The 23,944-nt window shown below is 49.6% G+C and overlaps 1 protein-coding gene across 11 annotated transcripts in view; it reads left to right on the top strand.

Moving 5' to 3' along the window:
- Positions 1–23,944, top strand: part of RGS6 (regulator of G protein signaling 6) — a 488,382-nt gene that overhangs the window by 446,644 nt on the left and 17,794 nt on the right. For 5 of the 11 annotated variants that reach the window (XM_081100538.1, XM_081100535.1, XM_081100536.1 and 2 more), the window contains exons 16-18: positions 12,970–13,059; positions 16,489–16,542; positions 16,670–17,849. In XM_081100538.1, the coding sequence (XP_080956664.1) occupies positions 12,970–13,059; positions 16,489–16,542; positions 16,670–16,690 (165 nt within the window). In that variant the 3' untranslated portion in view covers positions 16,691–17,849. Of the gene's footprint in view, positions 1–12,969; positions 13,060–16,488; positions 16,543–16,669; positions 17,850–23,944 lie in introns of those variants that run through there. The other 6 variants (XM_081100532.1, XM_081100529.1, XM_081100534.1 and 3 more) reach the window with 2 other exon arrangements.

The following is a 23,944-nucleotide window of genomic DNA, read 5'->3' as shown; positions in this document are numbered from 1 at the left end:
TGTGGTGCTCTGTAGCATGTTCTTCTACCATCTGTATCTCCTATAAATTGGTAGTTTGATTTGGATATTTAATCATATTTACGTTTGATTTTTGTGGGCAACACTACTCAGGTTGTACTGTGCTCTTTTCTGAGAAGAGCATAATGTCCAGTTGTCTCTCTTTTTGTGGTATTAGGAGCCACTGATGTTTATTGCTTATGTCCACTATTTATTTTTATTTTTAAAAAATATATTTTATTGATTTTTTACAGAGAGGAAGGGAGAGAGATAGAGAGCTAGAAACATCGATGAGAGAGAAACATCGATCAGCTGCCTCCTGCACACCCCCTCCTGGGGATGTGCCCGCAACCAAGGTACATGCCCTTGACCGGAATCAAACCTGGGACCTTTCAGTCCGCAGGCCAACGCTCTGTCCACTGAGCCAAACTGGTTTCGGCATGTCCACTATTTAATGAGAGATTGTAAAATGGTAGTGTCCTAATCCTATCACTCTTTCTTCTCTTATTAGCTGAAATACAAATAGTCAAATACCCCTATTATTTGATTACCCAGTAATATAGGAAAGAAAAGATAAATGTTTGATTCTTTCCCTTTACTTGCCAGTTATCAAAATAATGAGTGGTTTACTATCATTGACCAGTGGTGGCCAATTAGGATTTCTTGGTGTGGTTTAATCCATTTTGTTTATCGTTATTGATGGTTGAATCGTGCCATCTCTGGCCGGTTGGCTCCTTCTCATGACTCCAGTAAGTCTGATATCATCCAAACAACAAGGAAGCAAAGACACTCCAGGGCTACCCCAGACCTGGAACCAGCCATTCCTCCAAAGATTCCTGGTTTCTCTTTGAGCAGTGGTTCTCAACCTTCTGGCCCTTTAAATACAGTTCCTCATGTTGTGACCCAACCATAAAATTATTTTCGTTGCTACTTCATAACTGTAATGTTGCTACTGTTATGAATCGTTATGTAAATATCTGATATGCAGGATGGTCTTAGGTGACCCCTGTGAAAGGGTCATTCAACCGCCAAAGGGGTTGGGACCCACAGGTTGAGAACTGCTGTCTTAGAGGGAAATGGTCTTTAGGGACCATAACCTGAGCACTTGGGGATGCTCATTGTTCCTGAGTTGATCATTGCTTCTGGGCCTCTTCTGTGGACAGAGCTAGGAAATACGTGGTGGTTGTTGGTGATAAAAATACATTCTGTGTTCATACTGATACTTCCTATTCAAAATGAAAACAACAGGGGATTTTAGTTAACCTCTTCTTTCTCACATCTGTGCCTCCTTTCTCTACACTGAGAATCCTGGCTCTCAAGGGTGCCATGGGTGATAGCATTCAGACTTTATGTAATTGCTCATTAACTTTATCCTGCTTTACCACAGAGCAGACTCGAGATCGTAATGCCAACACAAACAGCAACAGCAACAGTATGATTCTTGCCTGGCTCTTTCACTGCTGCATAGCTTCCATTGTGTGGAAGCGCCATAGTTTAGTCTATCAGTCCTCTATTCTTGACATTTTATGTGGTTTCCGATTCCAGAAGGATTTGATGGGCAGTCTTGGGGAGTTGGCAGGTTGTGCCTTGACAGGTTTCTGAATACACAGCCTTTGTTGGTAGAGTGCGCTGCCGTTTTTCGGCTACTTCCAAATACATTATATCTCATTCTTGAAGAAGACTAGATGTGAGGGTACCCTAAGCACCTCTAAGTTCCTCAGTATCTGTTATGATTGGTCTCCTATGAATTCAAACAAAACACTCTTCCTAAACCAATTTCTGTTTCCAACCTGCTCCCTTTTGTTTGTGTGTTCCCACCATAAATGTACAAATTGCTTCTAACTCGTGCTGTGACCTTGGGCAAATTACTCAAACTCAGTCTTCCCTTCCTCATCTGTAGGACAGAGAAACTTATGCATGGGGGCAAAAAGGGGATTAGGTGAAATGAAGCATGTCAGCAGTTAAAAGTGTCTGACCCACTGTAGGCGATGACAAATATTTACTATTTTATTTTCCTAATGTTGTTAATATTTTTATACTTTTATATTTAACATGTTTGGTGAAAAAATTCAAATTGCACATAACCTTAACACTCAGAGATAACATCTATTCTAGGGTATTTTCTTCCTCAATTAAAATGTATAGGGTGATTATGCAAATAGAATGATTCTGTAGCCTGCCTTTTACACTGAACCAGGGGTTGGTTAAAATCTAAACTTTTCTGTAAAGGGCCAGGTAGTATAAAGCTCAGCCTTTGTGAATGATATGGTCTATGTCACTGCTACTCAATTCTGTCATATAAAAGCAACTACGCTCCAACAACATAATGTAAATAATATAAACGAGTGGGCGTGGCTATGATCCAAAACAACTTAATGGACAGAGTTCAATTTCATACAACTTTTCATGAAGTATTATTCTTCTTTTAATTTTTTTCAGCCATTTAAATAGTAAAATAATTCTTAGCTTGCGGGACATAAAGAAATGAATGAATGGAAGAGAGAGAGAGAGAGAGAGAGAGAGAGAGAGAGAGAGAGAGAGATGAAAAAAAATAGCAGTGGGTTGGATTTGAGCACCAAGCCATAGTTTCAGATTCCTATTCATGAAAATCATTGAAATGCTTCAAGAAATCTAGAGTGCTAGAGATAGAGGGCTGGGAGTGATTCATCTTCAGTTTATTTGGGAGAGTAGATTAGAGGAGACTTCATCTTGCTGTGGTAACAGTAACCCTGCCACACACCCCATACCCCTACCCTCCCACCCCCTCACCCCCCATCTGCAAAGGTTTCTGCATAGAGTGAGCCAAGGAGAAGTCAGCCAGCACCATGGCACTCACACTGCTTTACCCTTCCTGGCCCCCTCTGCTGCCTGCACCGGCTACACAGCTGTGATGCTGACATTCCAGGTAAGGAAAGGCGGTTGAGATCCTTAGCAACCCCTTACCAGCCAGGACTTGCACTCAGTTCTCCCAACTTGCCGGCCAAGGGTCTGCTGTTCAGATCACACTGCCCCTGGGTGGTCAGTGCTGAGGACTTGGCTGTTATTCTGAGAGCTGTAGAAACTGTGGTCCCCAATGTCAAGGAGCAGGCTTTGATTCTACTTCTGCCACATACTTTGTCTAGGATTATACATTGACGTTCTTCCAGCTTGCCCATCTGACAAGTGGGAATGGTGACACCTAAGGCCCGACCCCACCTGGGATCAGGAGCTCTGGGTGGCTTCCTCAGCTGGTCACAATGGTTCTCAGAGCCCTCCCCGCCCCCCACCCCAGTCAGAATGCCGATGGAAGTGTGAGCATGTGCCCTATTATTAGGGGTCAGTAGTCAGATGAAGGCCTGGCCAGATTTATGGATCCATTTGAAATGGGGACTGGGGCGGGGTGCAGGCTCTCGCTGAGGATTCGGTTTTCATTTGACCACATGCATTGTTATAGCAAAGTTAATTGCCTGTGTTTGCTTCCTGTGGAAATATTTCACAAGCTACCCTGTCAGCAGGAGCCCAGCATTTGCACTTGTGTTTTGCTGATCCATTTGGCTTTTTTGAAAATTTGGGCCAAGACCAAATCTTCCATAAAGGTCTGTGGGCTGTGACCATAGCCCTCAGCTGTTTGCTGTATTGTTCCAATTTCACAGATTTAGCCTTGTGAGAGGAGAAAAAAAGGAAAAATCGGCCATGATTTTTTTTCTTTAAAGGACTCAGTTCTTTATGTCGGGGGTTGAAATCTCTATTTCCAACCGTGGGGCCTCGAGGACCGCATTGCCACCCACTTGCTATGTGTTCTCAGTCAAGGACCTTCACTTTGTGCCTTAGTTTCCTCATCTGTAAAATGAGGGTGGTGTCTTCTCTTCAACCCTCTAAGGATTTTTGAGGAATCAGAGGAGCCAGTAGCTCTGAAAATTATATAAGTAAAAAGTGCTACATATGCATACATGTGTGCTCACAAACCTTAATGTCTCTTGCATTCCCTGGGGCCTCATAATTCCAAGCTGGATCAAAAAAGAGTTCTCCCAAGAAGATGCCTGCTCTTGAAAGGAGTTCGGGGGGGGGGGGGCGGAATGCTGAAAAAAATATATAGGAGCCATATTTGTGGGGCCTAGATGGTCATCCTAAGAAATATGAATTTTTTCTCCCTGAAGACAGTAGGAAAGCTTTGAAGGCTTTGAGCTACAAGAGGGGGAAGCAGATGGTGGTGGGCAGAGTGAGCTAGAGCCAAGCGACATCTCAATCTCGGGGCGTGCGGTCCACAGCTTTGCTGGCGTGTTTTGGAGGACAGACTGAAACCACAGGAAGCACCAAGAACCTAAGGCTTCCTTAGGGCATTTGCCTCTTCCCAGAGCCTCCACAGACTGCAGGAGGGAGATGAGAGTCCACTGGCTGGTGCAGTGGCTGCCTCGCTTGAATTTTTAAAGTCTCAGAGCATCCAATGATGTTCCAAGGACTGTGTCACTGGGTCTGCTCAATTCGTCTCTCACCCCATCCATCCATTTCATGAACATCCACTCTCCCATTGAAGTTGGGAGACCTCGACCTGTGGGCTATAGAGTTCTATACTGAGGGAACTGCAAAGGAATTAGAAGGCCCCGGTGGCTCTTTGCCATTAGGCAGAGCTTGTCTAAAAGTACATCACTCTTTACAAACAAAACAGAGCAGGCCTAAGAAAACACTTCATTGATATTGGATTGGATTGGATTGGATTGGATTGGATTGGATTGGATTGGAAATCTGTTCATCAAATGGATTGACAGTTGAATGGGGTGGACCAACTCTGCCCATTGGCTTTGTTCCCTGCAGGTTCTCTCATAGGCTTCCTAGTTGTCCAAGCCCCACTATTTTCCTGACCCATGCTATCTGCTGAGATGCCCACCTCGCCCTGAATCCACAGTGTCTGAGCCTCCAGCACCTCTAGATATAAAAGTTCTTTGATGGGAGTAGGCATTTGGTCTTGTCTTCTTTTCCTTTTATAAGTCCCTACAACACTGAAGTAATGCTCTGTACATAGTTGGGTTTAAAAAAAATTTTTTCTTGACAACTCAGCCCAGAATTATAGCACTCTCAGCTGTACCTATCATTTTAGAGGCGGGGGGGGGGGGGGGGGGGGCGCAATTTGTCCCTTGGCTTTTCACTTTTTTAAAAAATATATATTGTTGCTTTAACTTTTTTTAAAATATATTTTTATTGATTTCAGAGAGGAAGGGCGAAGGAGAGAGAGATAGAAACATCAATGATGAAAGAGAATCATTGATCAGCTGCTTCCTGTGTGCCCTACACTGGAGATCAAGCCCACAATCCGGGCATGTGCCCTTGACCAGAATCAAACCCAGGACCTTTCAGTCCGTAGGCCAACGCTCTATCCACTGAGCCATGACAGCTAGGGCTTGACTTTTCACTTTGAAAAAGCTTGTCAAATAACCGTAGGGGACATATACAGTAGGTGATCAATACTAGGTTAATTAAATGTCTCCAATATGCCAATTCAGCAAAATTTGGAATCCCCATGTAAGGTACAGGTGTTCTAGGCTCTTGGAATATACCATACATAGGAGGGTTCCTCCCCTTAAGCAGACTTCAATCTAAGTTACCAAAACTCTAGTTGGCCATCATCTGTGCATGAAAAGATCAAAAAGCAATCTCAGAGCCAAAATGAGGTCAGGATAATGCAAGAGCTGAAAAACACACCCTGAAGTCTACACCCATCTTGAACAGACAAGAAGCCTTTAGTCAAAAGTCTTTATTATTACCTAACCTTAAATATTTAAAAGCAAGTTGATTAAGGAATGCAAGGCTTCTAACATTTGATTGTTTAAACACCAGAGCCTGAAGGAGCACATGTTTATGTTCACCATCAATGCCTCAGAAATCCAAGTCTCCTGGCCTGGCGGAAGCTGTTCGTCCGTGCCCCAGTGGCGGAGGTGGTGGCATTGTGTGCCAGTATCACAAGACTGCACCAAGTTTCCTGATATTAATCCTCGATTGGAGGGCATTTCCTGATAGACTTCCCATGCCAGACATATTTTAACAAAGAACGCCACGGCTCTGCTTGCTCCAGGAGTTACTCATTTCGTCCTGTGGGTGGTTTTATTTCAGGGAGATGAACCACAGAGGGTGGGATGCATTTTGAAAAGAACAAATCAGTTGTTTGTGGTCGGGTTCTGTTTATTACCCCACAGACTAGTAGTTCCTGGAGAGAAGGCATCAGAAAACTGCAAAGTGTTTTTGTTGAGGCTTCAGAGCATATATTTCTTGCACCAAGCCCCATGACCTTGAAGAGGAAAAGGAAAACAGCTAGGTTAATGCCCCTGATATTTGGGCAGCTAAAAGGCAATATGCAAAGCTAACTTTGAAGCTACTCTTATCTAAGCATGGGGACTGAACAGCATCAATAGGCTGTGCCCTTTGGCCAGTTAAATTAAACATGTTTATCCAGATGCTTTGCAGGGTAGAGGCAAATGATAATTTACTCTTACACCCTCTTATGACTTGAATGCTGCATTATGTGGAAAAGGTCCTCTGAGGCCCTGCTTAGAAGGACAAAGAAATTCAAATGGGGGCTTCTTATTTAAGATCCACATGATCCTAGGACGGTCATCCAAAGCTGCATCCATGAGGACAAGAAGCTACTGTCTTTGACCCAAGTGGGTGTCCATATTGCCGTGATGCCTCTCCTGTGTTTATTAAGCAGATATGTCCTCTCCACCACTGTGCAGCCCCGCCCTCCGTCCTCCTGTAGGACCTATGTTGGAAAAGATGTCAATTTTCCTGAGGCTTTGGCTAACCACGCCTAAGGTCTGAAGACCTTTCGTTTAGGAGGTTCAAGAGCCTCTTGAAAGGAGAGCTCCTGGGTAACTTTTTTGATACAGACTTGCTGCTTATGACTTCCCAAGGGCCCCAGCGCTTTGCCAGGTTGGGCACCTTCCTCTGGTATGAAAGACAAGTTGTACACAACCTGTGAGGTGAGACACCAGAGCCTGTGCCACCCTGGATGACCTATCCCTTACCATCATTGACCATGGTGGTAGCGAATGGTTCCCGAAAGGGAATGGGGAGCAGCGGTCTCCTACTAGGGTGGCTCCGGTTAGGACTCGAGAGGACATCCTTACCATTTCTTCTGGCCCCACATTGAGGACTTTGTCTCAGCCATGCACCACTAACTCCCCTCAAACTCCCGACTCAAGGACAGTGAAAAGCAGCATGTTGCAAGGGAAGAGCTGTGCTTTGCAGTCATACAGTTCTGGGTTCAAATTCTTGGTCTGTGCTTGAGCCAGTCACTTAACCTTCTAGAGTTTTCATACCCTCATCTGTAAAACAGGTTGGTTTAAACATAAGCACTGATTCAGAGCAAACAACAACAGCAACTAAAATAATATAGTTGGGCTCTGCTCACCTTTCCTCCTCCCCCGGGAACCTTCAGCCTTTCCTCTCATCCCCATCTACTTCTGGCAAGAACAGTCCCACCGTGAAGTCCAGTGATATCTATTACCTTACATGTATATAATTTTTGCAGTGCTTTCACTTATATTTCTTCGTTTGCTTGGGTGATAGGGCTGGGAGAAGGCAGAGTCAGGACCTGAGTCCAGGCCTTGAGCTGCCAGCCCAGTTCCCTTTGCACCACCCCACAGAGCAGCATCACATTCTGCCCCTCAGCGTCACCTTCCTCCAAGGGACTCAGCACGTCCCAGAGTCTGCGTGTCGTTCCAGGAAGCTCGGGGACGGCGGGCAGAGACAGGCACATGCACCTGGGAAAGAAAAGTAGGACACTTGAGACTCACAGGACGGGCTCTCGGCAGCCGTCCCAGAGCTGGGAAATGAGATCTCAGCTGTCTTAGGGACCCACAGCAAAGAGGAAACAGGGTGCTCTGAAGCACTGCTCCAGCATGCTTGGGGCCCCAGGCCTCAGGCAACTGTCTGATTGGTCACCTTCCCAACACTTGTGAGGGTCCCTGTGTTTTGTCTAAAAACAAAAGAGATTTCCAAATGAGGACTGTCCCGGCCAAACATCTGACTTGTGGCAGGTGTGGTTTAGAGACAGCCTGCCCTGCTCACTCCCTCCGGCCCCCACAAGTGCCAGGGGCCCTACTGATGTCAGTTGTTTTTGCTTCCACCTTCACCTCCCAGACAGGCCAACCTGCCCCCATTCCCTATCCCAGGGCCAGGCCCCAGGAGGGAAATGAGGGTGGAGAAGAGAGGCCCCTCTGGGCAGTGTGGCTGAGATGGTCAGTACGACTTGGAGCTCTAGAGCATGTTTCTCAGCCTATGGAGAGCCATCTCACGCTGGAGTGGGTGCCTCCCCCATGTCAGGAAGGCAGGTGTGGCCCCTGGTGGTGCTGCTTTCATAGTCAACTCATCATCTCTTTTTTAGGAAGGGGGGGGGGCTGGAGGGGGCGATAGGAAGGGAGGAAGGGAGGAAGATAGGGAAGGAGGGGAGGAGGGAGGGAGGGGAGAGAAAAAAGGACACAGAGGAAGGGGAGGAGAGAGGGAGAAAGATAAAACCAGGGAAAGAAGAAGAGGAAAAGTGCAAGCTCCTTTTTCTCTAGCCCCTCGGGAATTCTCTTGGAGGGGCTGGCTGGTGTTACCGGTGGCTCTCCTGCTCTTTGCGGATTCTGGATATACATTTCCCTTTAAGACAGTTGTCTGCAGAGCAGGGGAAACAAACCAGAACCCCCCATAAATCAATAGAGGTCACTGCCAAAAGCTTTGTACACTTGCTGTCCCTGGCAGTGATAAACTCATTGCATTTGGGAACTGGCCAAAGACCCTGAGTCCTATCTTAATTCTCATTCCCAGAAAAACCTCAGTACTCCATTCACCCACCCCCTGTTTACTGTCTTTGTGTTTCCAAGACAAAGCTGGCAAGGAGGAAGGAACAGAGCTCCAGAACTGGGTACATCAAAGGCTCCATCGCTTTGCTTGGGGGAGGAGAGGTGGGTGGAGGAGTCCTGGGTCTGTAGCCTGTGGGAAAGGAAGGCCCAGCCAGAAGGGCGAAGGCCCGGCCCTGCAGGGGGCACAGGAGATCTGCAGAGGTTCTTGATTCTGCTTTTCTCCGACCACGCCTTGCCTCTGCTTTGACGGGGGAATTTGAGACTGTCCTGGTGATGGCCAGAGACTAGCAACAGGGTTGGCAGAGTAAGATCACCTTATGCAACCCACCTTCAGGAGGTCATGTTCTCCCTCCTACTTTCTTCCCACACCAGCCCCACCTTGGTTCTGGCTGTGACGTTGTCCATGTGACCTGGGGAGGACAACAGTGATGCACAACCACTCCTCTGACCCACATTGACACCACCCCCACCCCCACCCCCAAGAGTAGGCCACCATTGTCTGCTTCTCCTTCCTCCTTGCTCTGGTTGACAAATCTCTACAGCAGCAAGACCAAGCTGTCCTACCCTCAATTCCCATTTCTGTCTGCTGAGACCTTCCTACCCTGATGAGGACCCTTCTGGTTGATAGACAACAATTCCCCATATCTGGCCATTCACACCCGTTCACAGCACTCTCTACGTTCACTTCTTTGTAGCCTTTAGCTCAAACGTGTTTCCATATTTAAAAAAGCAGAGTGTGACCTTACCAATGGGAATGGGCCCCTGCAAGGAGCCAAACAAAATTAAATAGTGACTTGGGTCTGAGACGACTTAGATAGCAGCCGTCCATGATGCATCTTTGTGCATCAGTCTTGCCTCATAGAATCTTTACAACAGCAGGGACCTCTTCTGACTTCTCAGGCTGTAATCTCAATACCTGACACAGGGCCTGGCACCTACAAGATGCTCAATAAATAATTGCTGATATGTTTGTGTGATTAAGTGTTTAGGCATCTGCTTTATCCTGCTCTTTTTTAATTCATAAGGTCTTTCTTTCAGTGGACTAGGCTTTTCCTGCCCATGATGAGGCTGAACGAATTAGCTGGAGCGGGGGTGGAATTTGCTGCCAAGGCCAGAAGGGCTGGGCTAGGAGAGGCTTCCCTCCGCCTCTTGGTAATGGGGTATTTTGTGAGACATACTGGGCATTCAGATTCCTCCGAGAAGTCAGAACAAGAGTCAGAGACCTGTTGCTTTGGACAGGGATTTAGAGGAGCTCCAGGAATTACTGACAGGTCTCTTCAGATGAGTCAAGAGCCACCTAGCTATGTTGGCCACACAGAAGTGATGCCGGAGCTGAGAATAAGGAGACAGTATGAGTCGTTTTTCCTCTGAGTTAACATTTGTACCTAAAATTTTTTTAATCTTTATTGTTGAAAGTATTATGTATGTCCCCCTTTTTCCCCCCATTGACCCTTTCTAGCCCAACCCCACCTCCTTCCCCAGGCCTTCACCACCCTATTGCCTGTGTCCATGGGTTATGCATATATGCGTGCAAGTTCTTTGATTGATCTCTTACAACCCCCACCTACCCTCTGAGATTTGACAGTCTGTTCCATGCTTCTATGTCTCTGGATCTATTTTGTTCATCAGTTTATTTTGTTCATTAGATTCCACATATGAGTGAGATCATGTGAAACTTGTCGTTCTCTGACTGGCTTATTTCGCTTAGCATAATACTCTCCAGGTCCCTCCATGCTGTCTCAAAGGGTAAGAAAGCGATCCTTCTTTTTTTACTGCTGTACCTAAGAATTAAGTGCTAGGACAATTTAAAGAGACAAAAAATGCAAACAAAGACCATCATGTCCCTCAGTCTGGGCTCTGCGGCCATCAGGACGGACCAAGATGCTCACATATGGGCTTCCCAGGGACTGAGCGTGATCCCCACTCGCCTCCCAAGCAGAGAGCAGAAACTGATCAGGTCAGAAACCAAAACTAGTATGGAGCCTGCAAATGTGTTGAACATTAAATTCAAACAAGCATTTCTGTGAACCAAGAAACAATGTAAGTTCCACTAACATTTGACCCTGTGTTGGATGCTATGCATAGATGAGATAAAAACATATTGTTCCCTCGAGGAACTTAAAACTAGAGTGGGCCAGACTTTTGTATGAAATTTACAGGAAAACAGCGAGGCATGTTCTCACTAAATGTATGAAATCTGAACACATCTGGACTACCAAAGCAGGCTGTGATCCAAGCCACTAGTTAATTCCGCTTGGCTCCCTGCAGTGGGCCCATTCCCGTTAATAGAGCTGCACCCTGCCTTTACAAATATGAGGAAGATTGAAGCTGATGCCCAGATAGGTCTGCTTATGGTCCAACTGAAGATGGGCGAAGAGGGATCCACATGGGGCCCAAGGGGTTTCCTGTTCTCTGTTTCCACTTTCCTTTGTGGTGGGTAGGGAGAGGGTCTTGCCCCAGCTTCCTCTGGGATGTGCCAGCAGTCTGGCCAGGTATCTCTGAAATGTGCCTCCTCCCACCCCTCCCCTGGGAAGAGTCCCGGAGGAAGAGGCGCTTAAGGACCAGTCCAGCACTCAGCTGAGCCGTTTCCTCCCTGCCCAGCTCTCCCTTCTCCCGAGCACTGGAGCTCTGGTCCAGCTTCATAGTGTGAACTATGATGTACATCTGGGAAGATGCTCCCTTACCAGGCCATCTACCTGACAATCCCACCCACCCACCCTCCTCACAGGTCCTTTCCTGCAACAGCCAGGCTTCCTGTGCAGCTGAGCTATATTCCACTTCAACTGATAACACTTTTTCAATGGACAAACACCCTCTTTTAATGAACCAGGCTTTCTCTGTCCTTAGTGAGGACAGATCTTTTAGGAAGGGACCAGGAGGCTATGGGATTAGCTGGAAGTCAAGGGTGAAATTTGTTGCCAAAGCCAGAATGTAAATACCTCTAGGAGCCCAGGAGAAGAGAAGGCACCATGCCACAGCATCTGCCCTCCTGGATGTGAGCCTCAGACCTGGCATACTTGTCCACGTACCCCATGATCTGCTTCCAAGGGCACCCTTCCAGGATGAGCTGGTGGCCTGGACATGCACAACCGATCCGATTGTATCGTTGCATGTGGAGTTCTTTTTTAATTAAAATTTTTATTTTGAGATGTATCTGGATTCCAGTGCAGTTGAAAGAAATAATACAACCCGGCTGGTGTGGCTCAGTGGTTGAGCATTGAAGAATGAACCAGAAGATCACAGTTGGATTCCTGGTCAGGGCGCATGCCCTGGTTGCAGGCTGGATCCCCAGTAGGGGGCGTGCAGGAGGCAGCCTATTAACAATTCTCTCTCATCATTGATGTTTCTATCTCTCTCTCCCTCTCCCTTCCTCTCTGAAATATATATATATATATTTTTTTTTCTTTTTTTTAAGAAATAATACGGAGATATACCAGTTATCCAGTTTCCCCTAACAGTAACACGTACAAAACTGTAGTACAAAACTGATATCACGTCATAGCCATGATATCAACATTGCTACATCCACTGAGTTTATCAGATTTCCTAATTTTACTGGTACTTGTGTGTAATGTGTGTGTTTAGCTCTGTACAATTCTATCACATGTGTAAGACGTGCTGAGATACAGAGCTAGTCCATCACCACAGAATCCTTCTATTGTCTTCTAATCACACCTCCCTTCCCTCTCCTTCCCTCTCCCATCTCTAATCTCTGGCAACCACTAATCTGTCATCTGTTTCTGTAACTTGTCACTCCAAGAATGCTACCTCAGGGGAGTCCTATGGTGCGTATCCTTCTGGGGCTTTTTCACTCACTGTAATTCCCTGAGGTTCAACCAAGTGGTTGAGTGTGTCAATAGTTTGTCCCTTCTCGTTGCTCTGCCTGTGGTTTAATCATTAAGCAATACTGCGTCCTCACATGGCACCAAGAACACGATCCTCAAAGGCCTTTTATTCCAAGAGATAAGATATGTTTTATTTGGTGTTTCTGGGTGGGACAAAAGCACAAAACAAGCACGGTGCAAGTTTTCCTAGGTGCACACAAGCTTACCTCGCATCGTTCATTTCTCTCCTAAAATGGTGGCTGGTTGGGTGGTAATTCCCTTTAGTATTGGCTGACAGTTCCTTCTGTGTCTTCTGCCTCCTTCCCTCCCAGGAGCACATCTACAAGCTGATGAAGAGTGACAGCTATGCCCGCTTCCTCCGGTCAAATGCTTACCAGGACTTGCTGCTGGCCAAGAAGAAGGTATCTTTGGAAAGGGCAGGCTTGCCTTTCTTAGCACTATTGATCCTTGCCTGCTGCTTGCTGCTGGTGTGAAATGAGAATATCATCCCTTGGGTTTTATTTACCTTTTCTTTTCTTCTTTCCCTTCTCTCTCTGCTCCCGCTCCAATGGAAGACAGTTAGGATTGTCACCACCCCCAGGCCCATGGTGTGGCATCCTGTCTCCATGTGCTCATTACCTCCTTCTGCGTGCCGTGCCCACAGCAGGGAGTGTGACCACAGTGGCTCAGGATAGGAGTACCGGGCCGGCAGGACACCAGGGAACCCCTTAGGAAATCAGAGAGAGCCCCTCACTAGGAAGTTCAGCCCCTGCCCCACAGGTGTCTCTCCCTCACCAGCTCAGAGACGGAGAGAAAACCTTGTAGGTTTCAAAGGGGCCATCTGGCACCTGAAGTCATTGCTGGGCTTCTCCCCTCCTTGACACCCTCTTCCTCTCCCTCACCCGCCCACAGTGTTTGTGTTTTCTCTTAACCAAGAAGTAGCGGAATCCTAGCTCCTTCTCCCTCCTCCACTGAGAATTATGGCGTGGTTCCCGGCAGCCCTTAGCACCTGGATTTGGGGACCCAGGGACCTTCAGCATGCAGGTGGTGAGGAGTGACCGAAGCAGGGATGAACCCATCTGGGTTCCTGGGAGGAGGGAAGGAAGAGTCGAGAGGGGCCTGGGGCCTGAGAAGGGGGAGGCTGAAAAAGCAGTTCATGATTCCTGCACATCCTCTGCACTTTCCAGCTCTGATCTGAGGCCCGCGTGTGGCTCATTGTGGCTCTCCTTGCACCCAATTCCACGACTTCCATGCCATGCGCCTTAAGGAATATAAGCATCGTCATCCTTTCTTCTCTGCTCCCAGCCTTCCGACCCCAGGCCCTCAGCACGTGGTGTCCATCGCCACACTCTGTGGGCTGCCTCTGGGTCACGTAGCCTTTCTCCCTCCGTGTTCTGTCCACCTCCTGTGCCAGGGTCCTGTCTGCATATCTGGTTGGTACCACATAACTCCAGAGTCTCCATGAGCATATGTATTCTGCTCTCCTGCCCTTAGGCGGCCCTGAGGACACCCCTGATAGTCTGGGGAACAGTAAAGGAACCTGGAATAGCCAGATCGTCAGAAACTCAGCTTCTCGGTGGCCTCACCTCTTCAGCAGGGGCCTCTCAGATGTCACTCCTGTGATGGAGAATGTGAATCTTGGCCTCTTGCCGGTTCCCTGCAAGAGGCGGGAGGAGGAGCGGCTGATGCTCCAACAAAGGTCTGATGCCCATTTTTTTCAAGGAAGGTTATGGAGACTTTGGGTGTCTCCAGCCCAGATCTCACGGGAGAATGTCCAAGTAAGTGTTTTCTTGTTTCTGTGGCTCAAGACCCAGAACTGATCACAATTTGGGGAAATCCCGAGGCTCTGTGGGCTGAGCTGCCTGGGCCCATCTATACGCCCAGCAGCAGCGAGAGGCCGTTCCGTCTCCTGTGGGTCTGGGCACAAAGAGAAAACGCAGCCCAGCTCTGGGCAGGGCTGGCATGCCTGTGCCTGCAGATCCTCCCGTAGAGGAGGCTTCAGCGAGGAGGAACCCAGGGCCTCCCTGTGAAATGTTGCCAATGAAATTCATCGGGAGTATCCGCCCAACCCCCAAATTAAGGGCCATTCTTGTGACAGAAAGCCCTCCCAGATGCTGACACCCTGTCAATAGCCAGGGGTTAATTGTTTCCAAAAACAGTGACAAAACTTGCCTTTCCCCCCACTTCTCCCGAGAGTCTCCAGGCGTGGACTGGATTTGTGACTCGGCACTTCCAGGTAGGCCTAGAATCTTCGGATTTCAGGGATGGGCTTATAACTGTCCAGGTCATAAAAGGTGTGGGAGAGTCACACTTCCTGCTAAGAGAGGGGATATGAATGGGCCTCACTTTTCTGCTGAGAAAGGTCTGGAGACACAGCCTTCATCCCTGGCTCACCTTCTGTGCTAAGTATGGAAGATAAGGTTAGTCACTTTGATGAACCAAGTTCCCACAGGGCGAGTGAGCTGGGTTTTGACGGTTCCTCCAAGACAATTAAGTACCAGGATCCTGGGAGGGGAGAGGCCGTGCGAGGCAGAGGAACCCGACTGAGCCCACCAAGGGCTCCCCTCTGCCAGCAGCACCTCGGTGGCCAGAGCCCAGGGATGACAAGCACAGGTCACTGGCTGCAGGGCCTGGACCGGCCTGACTCGGCCAACTGTATGCCCTGGGGCTGCCCATTGTACTGAAGCTGAGTTCTGCCTCCCTAGAGCAGACACTTGGTGTGGTTCTCAGGGCCAATTGGGGAAACTTCGGTCCCTTTGCCAGGAGAGAGACCAGCCTGGCTCTGAGTGCTGGGTCCTTATGTCGTGTTTTCCTTCTACAACGCCCTGTCTGTCTCTGGGCAGCCAGCCGAGGGGAGAGGGACATGACTGCCAAGGGAGCCCTCTGACCTGTCCACAAGGGCCGGTGGCTGCTCTTGGCCAGCCCCCTCTGCGCCCGGCACATGCTGCAACCCACAGACCCAAGGCTGCTTCTTCAGCTCCCTCATTCCCATTATTTGCTGTGTGTGTGTGTGTGTGTGTGTGTGTATGTGTCCATGTGAGAGGGTCTTCTCTCCAAATTTCCCAGTCTTGAGCTCTAGGCCCTGGGACAGGGCTCTAGGATAAACTAGTAGGTCTCTGGGGTATAATTCTCTCCCCAAACTCCTTGAACAAGCAGAAAACCTGGGGAGTCAGTTGCACACCACACCTGTCTCCTCCTCTGCTAGTAGTGAGCGCCTAGCCCTAGGGCGTGCCCATGGGCTTTGCCTCTTCTTGCCGCAGTTGGGGGCCCCTCAGCTAAGAGTTCCCTAGAAAAGTCCTGCCCCTCCTGCAGCCAACTGTGAGTAAACCTCGGGAGGGGTCACCTGCCTGGGTACTGAGAGCATCTTCTTTCCAGAACCTTCCTCCGAAGTCCAAGTCCCTTTGCAAAGGACGTGGGTAGACCCTCCTTACTCTAAGGACCCAGAATCAGAGCCATTGGGGGGCCATGAAGGAGTCACTGAAGGTAGCAAACTTTCTAGCTGCATCTGGGCAGGCAAATCTCAGAGAACAGTCATAACCCAGACCCTCAGCCACTTCTTGACGTCCCATCAGCACACCCTGAGGGCCCCCAGGACGTTTAATGAGCCCTGGAGGCGCACACACCTTCCCCTCGCTGCTCCAAGGAGCAGCATCTCCCGGGGCTTCTGTTTCCTGTCTGCCCCACTGACCCTCGCATACAGCGCTGGCTGCTTCTCTCTTCCCGTTTCTGCGCCCTGTTTTGCTTTTCTGTCCATTTGCTGCCGCTGTGCTGTGTGGAAACCACGTGTAAGCTGAAGATTTTTTTTCCCTGTATTTTTCTCCCTACCTTTTTTTTGTTTGTTTTTCCTAAAGCCAGAAAGTGAGCAAGGTCGTAGAACTTCCTTAGAAAAGTTCACTCGCAGTGTGGTAAGTGCAGCTGGTTTTGTCCCCTCACGTGCCTTTGGTTTTCTCAGTTCTTTTATGTTGTCCTTCCCCCTGGGGTGGGAGGGCGTCGTGTGCTTTCCCCCTCAACACATCCCTTTTCTTTTGCAAGTGTCTGCAGCTTCACTTCTAGGGATGGATTTGCAAAAGACCGAGCGGCTCCCTCTGCAGAAGGTGCACACCCGACCGCCAGCCTCGAGCTTCGCCTCTGACCTTCCGTGCAGGGCTCCGAGGAGAGAGGACCCGCCCGCCGCCCTGGGGGCTGCGCGGTTTGTGCATCTTCTGCAGCAGCCCAGGGAGAAGGCCATCGAACTGTCTCACGAAATAAATTGGCTCGGAACCGTAGCTCATCTATAAAAAACATTCCAAATTTCCCTCTGTGAACGCCGGCCGGCCCGTGGGAGCGGGCCGCGAGCTGCTGCTGCTGCTGTGTAGGCGGCTTTCGCGTGGGCAGGAGGTGGCCGTGCTGCATGGTCTAGCTGGCGTGTGTTAGTGGCCTCTGCATGACTTACCGTCCTCGTCGGCCTCATGTGCGTAGCGTGACAGGGAGAAGAGGGCAGGTGGCCCTGGGGAGGAGGGGGAAGCAGGTCCCTGTTCTGTCCCTGTACTCCCAGGGGCAAGGCCTTGAGGGAGTCATGATGGGCTGCGGGTTCACCAGCCCCGTAGGGAAGTGGCCTTACCCCATGCGCACCGAGTTTAGATGAGGTAGAGATTGGTGCGGGGGCACATAGGAGACCCCACGGTAACAGGTGAGAGTGCAGAATGAATAGTCTTCCCATGGTGCACAGCGGAGATTCGGTTCTACGGTCTATAGGACAACACAGACCCATCTCTCCTTTCCATGCCGTTCTCTGTAAGATCTGGGCATAGGGCTTGGTGCGCAGAATTCAATCCCACTCATTCACTTCCTTGTCATTCACTTACAAGCTGCTGAGTGCCTGGGCCCCGCCTGCGCTGTTCATATCAAACTAGAGGGAACTAACGTGGCAGCCGGGAGCAGGGATCCCACGAATGGAACTGGCCTCTCTTCTCTTTCCAAGGGGAGAACCCTCTGATGCCCGCTTGCCTTTTCCCCCCTCCGTTGAAGAGAGAAGTCCTTGTAAAACCTGACTACTGTGTGATTAGCATCTTTATTTCAGCCTTTTAGCATAAAACCTAAGAATTCTGGGTTGAGAGCAACCTAGTTGTTTACCTAGGCCAGTGATGGCAAACTTATGACACGCGTGTCAGAGGTGACACGCGAACTCATTTTTTTGGTTGATTTTTCTTTGTTAAATGGCATTTAAATATATAAAATAAATATAAAAAATATAAGTCTTTGTTTTACTATGGTTGCAAATATCAAAAAATTTCTCTATGTGACACGGCACCAGAGTTAAGTTAGGGGTTTTCAAAATGCTGACACGCCGAGCTCAAAAGGTTCGCCATCACTGGCCTAGGTGAAACTTGATGCACTTTAGCTGAATTTAAACGTCATTTTGAATTTGCTAGATGTAAACATCATAGTGGCTCTAGTAGGTGACAATTAAAATATGGGTGTTCATCTTTTCTCTTCTTTGGCCTCCCTCTCTATGGTTCTGAAAAGTCAGAACTTGCAGAATGTGAGGCCTGCTGGTCCCCTGTCGGTCTTCATGGCTGGCTAGCCACGGCCATGTGATTTCGCACCCCAAGGCCCTAGCCAGTCTGGCTCAGTGGATAGAGTATCGGTCTGCAGACCAAAGGGCCCTGGGTTGGATTCCGGTCAAGGACACGTACCTTGGTTGCAGGCTCCTCCCCAGCCCAGGCCCTGGTCCGGGCTCATGCAGGAGGCAACCAATCGATGTGTTTCTCTCACATCGATATTTCTCTTTGTCTTTCCCCCTCTCTTCCACTCTCCCTAAAAATCAATGGGAAAATATCCTCGGGTGAGGATTGGGGTGGGGGGGGGGGGGGGCGGGGCGGAGAAGGTGCCACAGGCTATCTAAGGCGAGGCCTGATAGAGGGCGGTAGGGACCTATTCCTCTCCATTTCTTTTGAGGCCAGGATGTGTGGGCAGAGGATACTTAGGGATTTTGTGGACAGGCCCTGCGTGTACTAGAAGGCAACTTGGTCTGTCAGTGGAGACTGGGTAGGCAGAACCCTAGAGCCCCATGGAGGCCCTCCAGGTTGGCCGCAGGAGCCAAGGGTGTGAGAGAGGAAGACCAGTATTAAGATGAGACATCCAAAGATCTCCAGGCTGCTTTGCATGAGAAGTGGGTAACAGGAAAGGTGAGAATGATCTTGCTGAAGCTCTGGGAAGAGCATTTATCGATGTCCCTTCATCCCAGAAGTGGTGTTGGTTCAGTGGTCCTCCAAGGTCTGTTAACGAAGCATTTGGAATGAGAAAGCACCAGACACCTTCCCAGCGTCTGGAGTGTGCACAGGGGAGATTTTACAGAGGTGTTTTCAGGGCTGACTGAAGGAGAAGAATTCCCAAGCTCTTGAAATTTTTAGCAGCTATATGATAAAAGGCCCAAACTTAAAAAAAAAAAAAAAAATTCCTAAATTTCCTGCTGTTCTTTTATGAAGACTTTAGTGGGTGGTGCGTCCTGGTGTTTTGGTTCCAGTGGTGGAAATGGAGATGGATTTGCACTGATTCATCCATGCTGCTTGTGCTCTTGGGATGACACCTCATCCCCATAAGAGGCGCTGAGTTTGAGGGAACAGCCCATGGCCATAGAACAATGGTTCTCAACCTTCTGGCCCTTTAAATACAGTTCCTCATGTTGTGACCCAACCACAAAATTATTTTCGTTGCTACTTCATAACTGTAATGTTGCTACTGTTATGAATCGTAATGTAAATATCTGATATGCAGGATGGTCTTAGGCGACCCCTGTGAAAGGGTCGTTCGACCGCCAAAGGGATCGCGACCCACAGGTTGAGAACCACTGCCATAGAACAATGGCAACTCTCAGGGTATTTGAGGCTGGATCCCAAGAACTTGGTCTCAACCCAGGGTTCTAATCAGCCAATATGCCTGTGCTTGATTTCTATAAAAGGCAGTCAACCTGAATATTTCATCTGCTAGATACTGTGCAGTATAAAACTCAACAAAAGGCTAGTTCAGTAGCATTGTCACGGTGCTGGGAAAGATGTGTGGAAAGACCATCCATGTCCTGGGGCTAATAATGGGAAAATGAAGGCGTGAAGCTGGGCAGCTCGGGGATCAAGAATATGAGACCAGCTGCTATTGAGGACTAATTGGTAGCAAGAAATGTTGATCTTGGTGGTTGGTTAGCTCCGTCAACTAGCTTCTTATCAATACTGAATCTGAATCCAAATTTCTCCCATGCAAATGTCCTTCCTTTTCTTGGAAAAGGAGGGACATTTGGAGAAAGCACATTGTTCTTTCCAAGTCTCAGGTGTATCGTGAACAGAGGGATTACCTGTCGAAGGTGACAGACGCCCCCTGTGACATGAGATCCTGGAGGGTTGTCTAATGCAGTTCATGGGTGCTGCGAGGGCCATGCGCCTTGTGTGCAGGAGGGGCCTTGCAACTCCCAAAAGAGGCAGTTCTGTGTGAGCTTCTCCTTCCAATAAGAGTTTCCTGCTCAATCACCCAGACCTTGAATACACAAAGCAAATGTCTGGGGACAGGCTGGGCCAAGCATTGTGTGGTTTTGGCGACTGGAACCACCAAGCCTGTGCAAAGCCCTGCTTACTTGACAGGGAGGGCCCAGGTTCAGAACCAAACATAAGTGAAAGTCATGGCACGGCTCAGCCAGCCCACACTGCAGCTTTGTCAGAGACAGAAACAGGACTCCCTCTCATGGGCCCGGCCCCACAGATGCACAGCTGGCCACGCAAAGCCCAGGCTGGATTCCAGCTCCCATGGACCCTCAGCTGCCCTTGTGCAGTGAGTGGCTCATACCATGGCAGTCCTGGTCCGAGGAGCCCCAATCTCAGGAACACCCATAACGCGTGGCAGCTTCTCAAAGGCGGCCCCAGACATGGCCTCCCGTCCAATAAATGGAGCCTATCTCTCCCTGGCCCTGGCCGCGGGGAGCTTCCTTTCACAGTGGCTATAAAACATGAGAGCCACGGTAGGAAACATCTGCCCACCACTGTGGTCACCTTGGCATCACCAGCCACCTCCTTTCGGGATATTTGGTGGGAAGCCCCAGGCATTACCGACAGGGGTGGAAGGAGGGGGGGGGGGAGGTTCTTAAACTAAAGACCACTTCCTGCCACTCAGTGCCAACCAGCCTGCCATTCCCTGCCGCCTTCCTGATTTTGCGGTTGACAGATGTGAGGGTGACCAGAGCCCAGGGCTCACCCTCCCCGTTCTCTCTTAGGCATACTCATTACTTTGGGGTCTACCACGGAGTGGGGACAGCCTCCCAGGAGCTGACTCTGACATAGAGGACCCGGGGGACGCATGGGAGGAGGCAAGAGGATCAAAGGGCCCTTAGCCAAGACTCAACAGTAGTGATTAGATTGTCTCTTTGGGGGATGGTGGCCACAGTCATCAGCCTGGGGAGGAGAAGCTAGAGAAAGTCCCTGCTCCTTGCGTGCAGTTCCTCAGAGTGATGGCACTTCAATTAGGAGACGTGGCAGCTCCAAGTGGCGCTGGCATTAGCCTCCCTGACACCTTGGCCTGGGAACTCAGTCGAATCCTCAGCTGCCCTCTTGAGAGCCTCATCAGCTGCCACCTTGGGCTCCAAAGATGGGGCATGGGGGCACACAGGAGGCCACAGAGGAGAGTGGAGATGAGGACCAGGACCAGGTCACCCCTTCCTAAGAGAACATCTCAGTTGGGCTTCGTCAAGGTGCTCCTTGGACTTGAAACAGCAAGGGCGGGGGGCTGGGGAGCCTTGGCATGTGCCCAGTGGCATCTCTGCAACAGGCATTTCTGTCCTGCCTGCCAAGGAATGCAGCAGGAAAGTCAGATGGAGATCAGGAAGCTCTGGGAGCCAACTGCCACCCACCCTCCCCTCCCCCTCTCCACCTGCCCTTTCCTCCCTCCCCAGCTAAAGCCAAGGAAAAGCTAATAAGAACCAAAAAGCCGGCAGCTCATCCCCTCCCCCATCCCTCCCAGTGGCTCTGCAGGAAGAAACCCCTGCTCTAGGCCCAGGTGCTGAGCCAGAAATGGATGACGGAGGCCCCTGGCAGGCGAGGCAGAGGGCAGATGCCTGGGGTGTTCAGCCAACCTGGCATCAGCAGCTCCCTCCCCCTCAGCCAGTCAGGGCGACAGCATGCACTCGGGTGGAATGAGTTTGCAAATCTAGACCCAGCACAGCCTCCAGAGGGCTTCGACCGCAGTTTTCCAGCCTTCAGCAAGGGACAACTGGCTAAAATTCTTTACACGGGGTTGGTTTTGATTGCAAACAGTCCTTGGGCCCCTTGGGAACCACTGGGTCACAAACTCAATGGCCAGCATCTCCCATATCAGAGACCCAAGAGCCAGCGGTAGTGAAACCCCACCTGCCTTCCGATGGAGGTGGCCTTTCATAGCAGTATTTGGGAGGGATTGCATGAAAATCTTCCACTTTGGGACAGCGAGGACTTCTCCTGGGACTCTGTGAAATTGCTCAGCAGCCCCCACACAGAATGGTTCCTGTCCCCAGCCTTAACCTACGAGCTGTGTGGCCTCAGGCAAATCACTAGCCCTCTCTGAGCATGGTCTTCTCTGTACAATGGCTTGAACTAGATCATCTGTATGGACTTCTCCAGCTGGTAGTATCTTCAGGTCCGTGCTTCTCTCCATCCTGAGATTTCTGGGCTGTGCTAATCATTCTCTGAATGAGAGAGGAGCTGCCTTCCTGCCCTGGAAGTGGCTGCAGCCTTTGAGGCCTGGAAATAAGCCATGGAGAGAATTGAGTTGGGTGTGTATTTAAAATTTTTTGACAGGATTGGAGGATAAAGCACCAGAGTGCCGCAGGCTGCCTAAGCCACAGGCTCGCTCCCCGCATTGCCCAGGGCTCCCTCTCACACTGTGACCTCAGGAGGGCAACTGCCAGTTCTGCACTCCCCTCCCTCCTGGTATGGACAACCAGCCTGATGTGTCAGGTATGGGGAGCGAGGTCAGCTGGGCAGAGGAGCAGGCTCCTCTGTGGGTGCTGCCACCTCACAGTGCATTGTGGGGCATAGAAAGGAGTGAAAAGTGAGCATTTGAGGTCCTCAGCATCACTGCTGCTCACCTGCCACCACCTTTCCCGTTCCCTGGAGACCTCTGGGCCAGCTGCTCACTCACTGTCCTCTCTTAGAACTGAGGGCCGAGAGCCCATGTAGCCCTGCTCACAGTCATGGTAGGTTAGGTTTCCCTGGTCCCTACCCACCCTCTCCATCTTGGCTCCAAGTAAAGCTGAAAAAGTATATTTAATATTATAATTTTGACCCGACCAGTATGGCTCAATGGTTGAGCGTCGACCAACCAGGAGGTCAGAGCACATGCCCAGGTTGTAGGCTTGATCCCCAGTGTGGGCCATGCAGGAGGCAGCCAATCAGTGATTCTCTCTCATCGTTGATGTTTCTCTCTCCCTTCCTCTCCGAAATCAATATAATTGATTTATTAAATATATATAATTTTGTACCTGAAAAATGAAAATGTCTATTTTCTATAAACAAACTATTAAATGTAAGACAACTGAATCAGCTTGGCTGGTGGATACAGAGAAGACAAACAATGAAGTGATTCAATGTGGTGGGGGATGGAGTCCTCTTCTGAAACTCTGGGGAGGAAAGGGTCAGAGATCGTCATTTGTGAGTAACTTGGCCCTGGTCCCTGCCACTTTTTTGGAACAAGGACTGACGTCCCTCCTTCCCCCCCACCCCCCCACCCCCCCACCAACTGTTTCAGTTGATGCTTCAACATGTCAATCAAAAGCAGCAAAAACGCCCTCCCTGTGGAGTGCCACTTCAAGAAAAAACACAGCGTGACAGCCCCCACACATGGGGACACAGGAAGAGCAAGGTTCTTCTGGCCCCTCCCTGCCTCTCCCCTCCTGCCTCCCCTGACCCCGAGTGCGAGCAGTCAAGTGCAAACCCAAGTCCTCCGAGGCAGAAAGGCACAGCTGTGTGTTTACAGCCACTGATTCGGATCCAATCGCATCCCCTGCCCGTCTCCACAAGGCAGGCTGGGGCACACGGTGTGTACGTGCCAGGCGGGAATCTATTTCGGGAGGTGACCTGCAGCCCTTTGCCACAACAGAGCCTTCTTCCCATCTCCCACTCAGGAAAGGCATCCTTCTAGAAGGAGCTTTCAGCCTGTCCCTTGTCACTCATCCAGCCAGACTTCTGGCAGCTCCGGGCTCCCATCTGTCCAGTGAGAAGACAGAGAGTGAAGGTGACTGCAGGGCCCTCAGCAGCATGGATAGCAGGACGTGAAGACACTCGGGGACAGCAGTAGCACCACCCAGAGGGCAGG

This window comes from Myotis nattereri (assembly GCF_964212035.1).
Source record: "Myotis nattereri genome assembly, chromosome: 1".
Lineage (NCBI taxonomy): Eukaryota > Metazoa > Chordata > Mammalia > Chiroptera > Vespertilionidae > Myotis > Myotis nattereri.
Note: the sequence above shows the minus strand (reverse complement) of the source record. Positions and strands in the feature narration are given on the sequence as shown.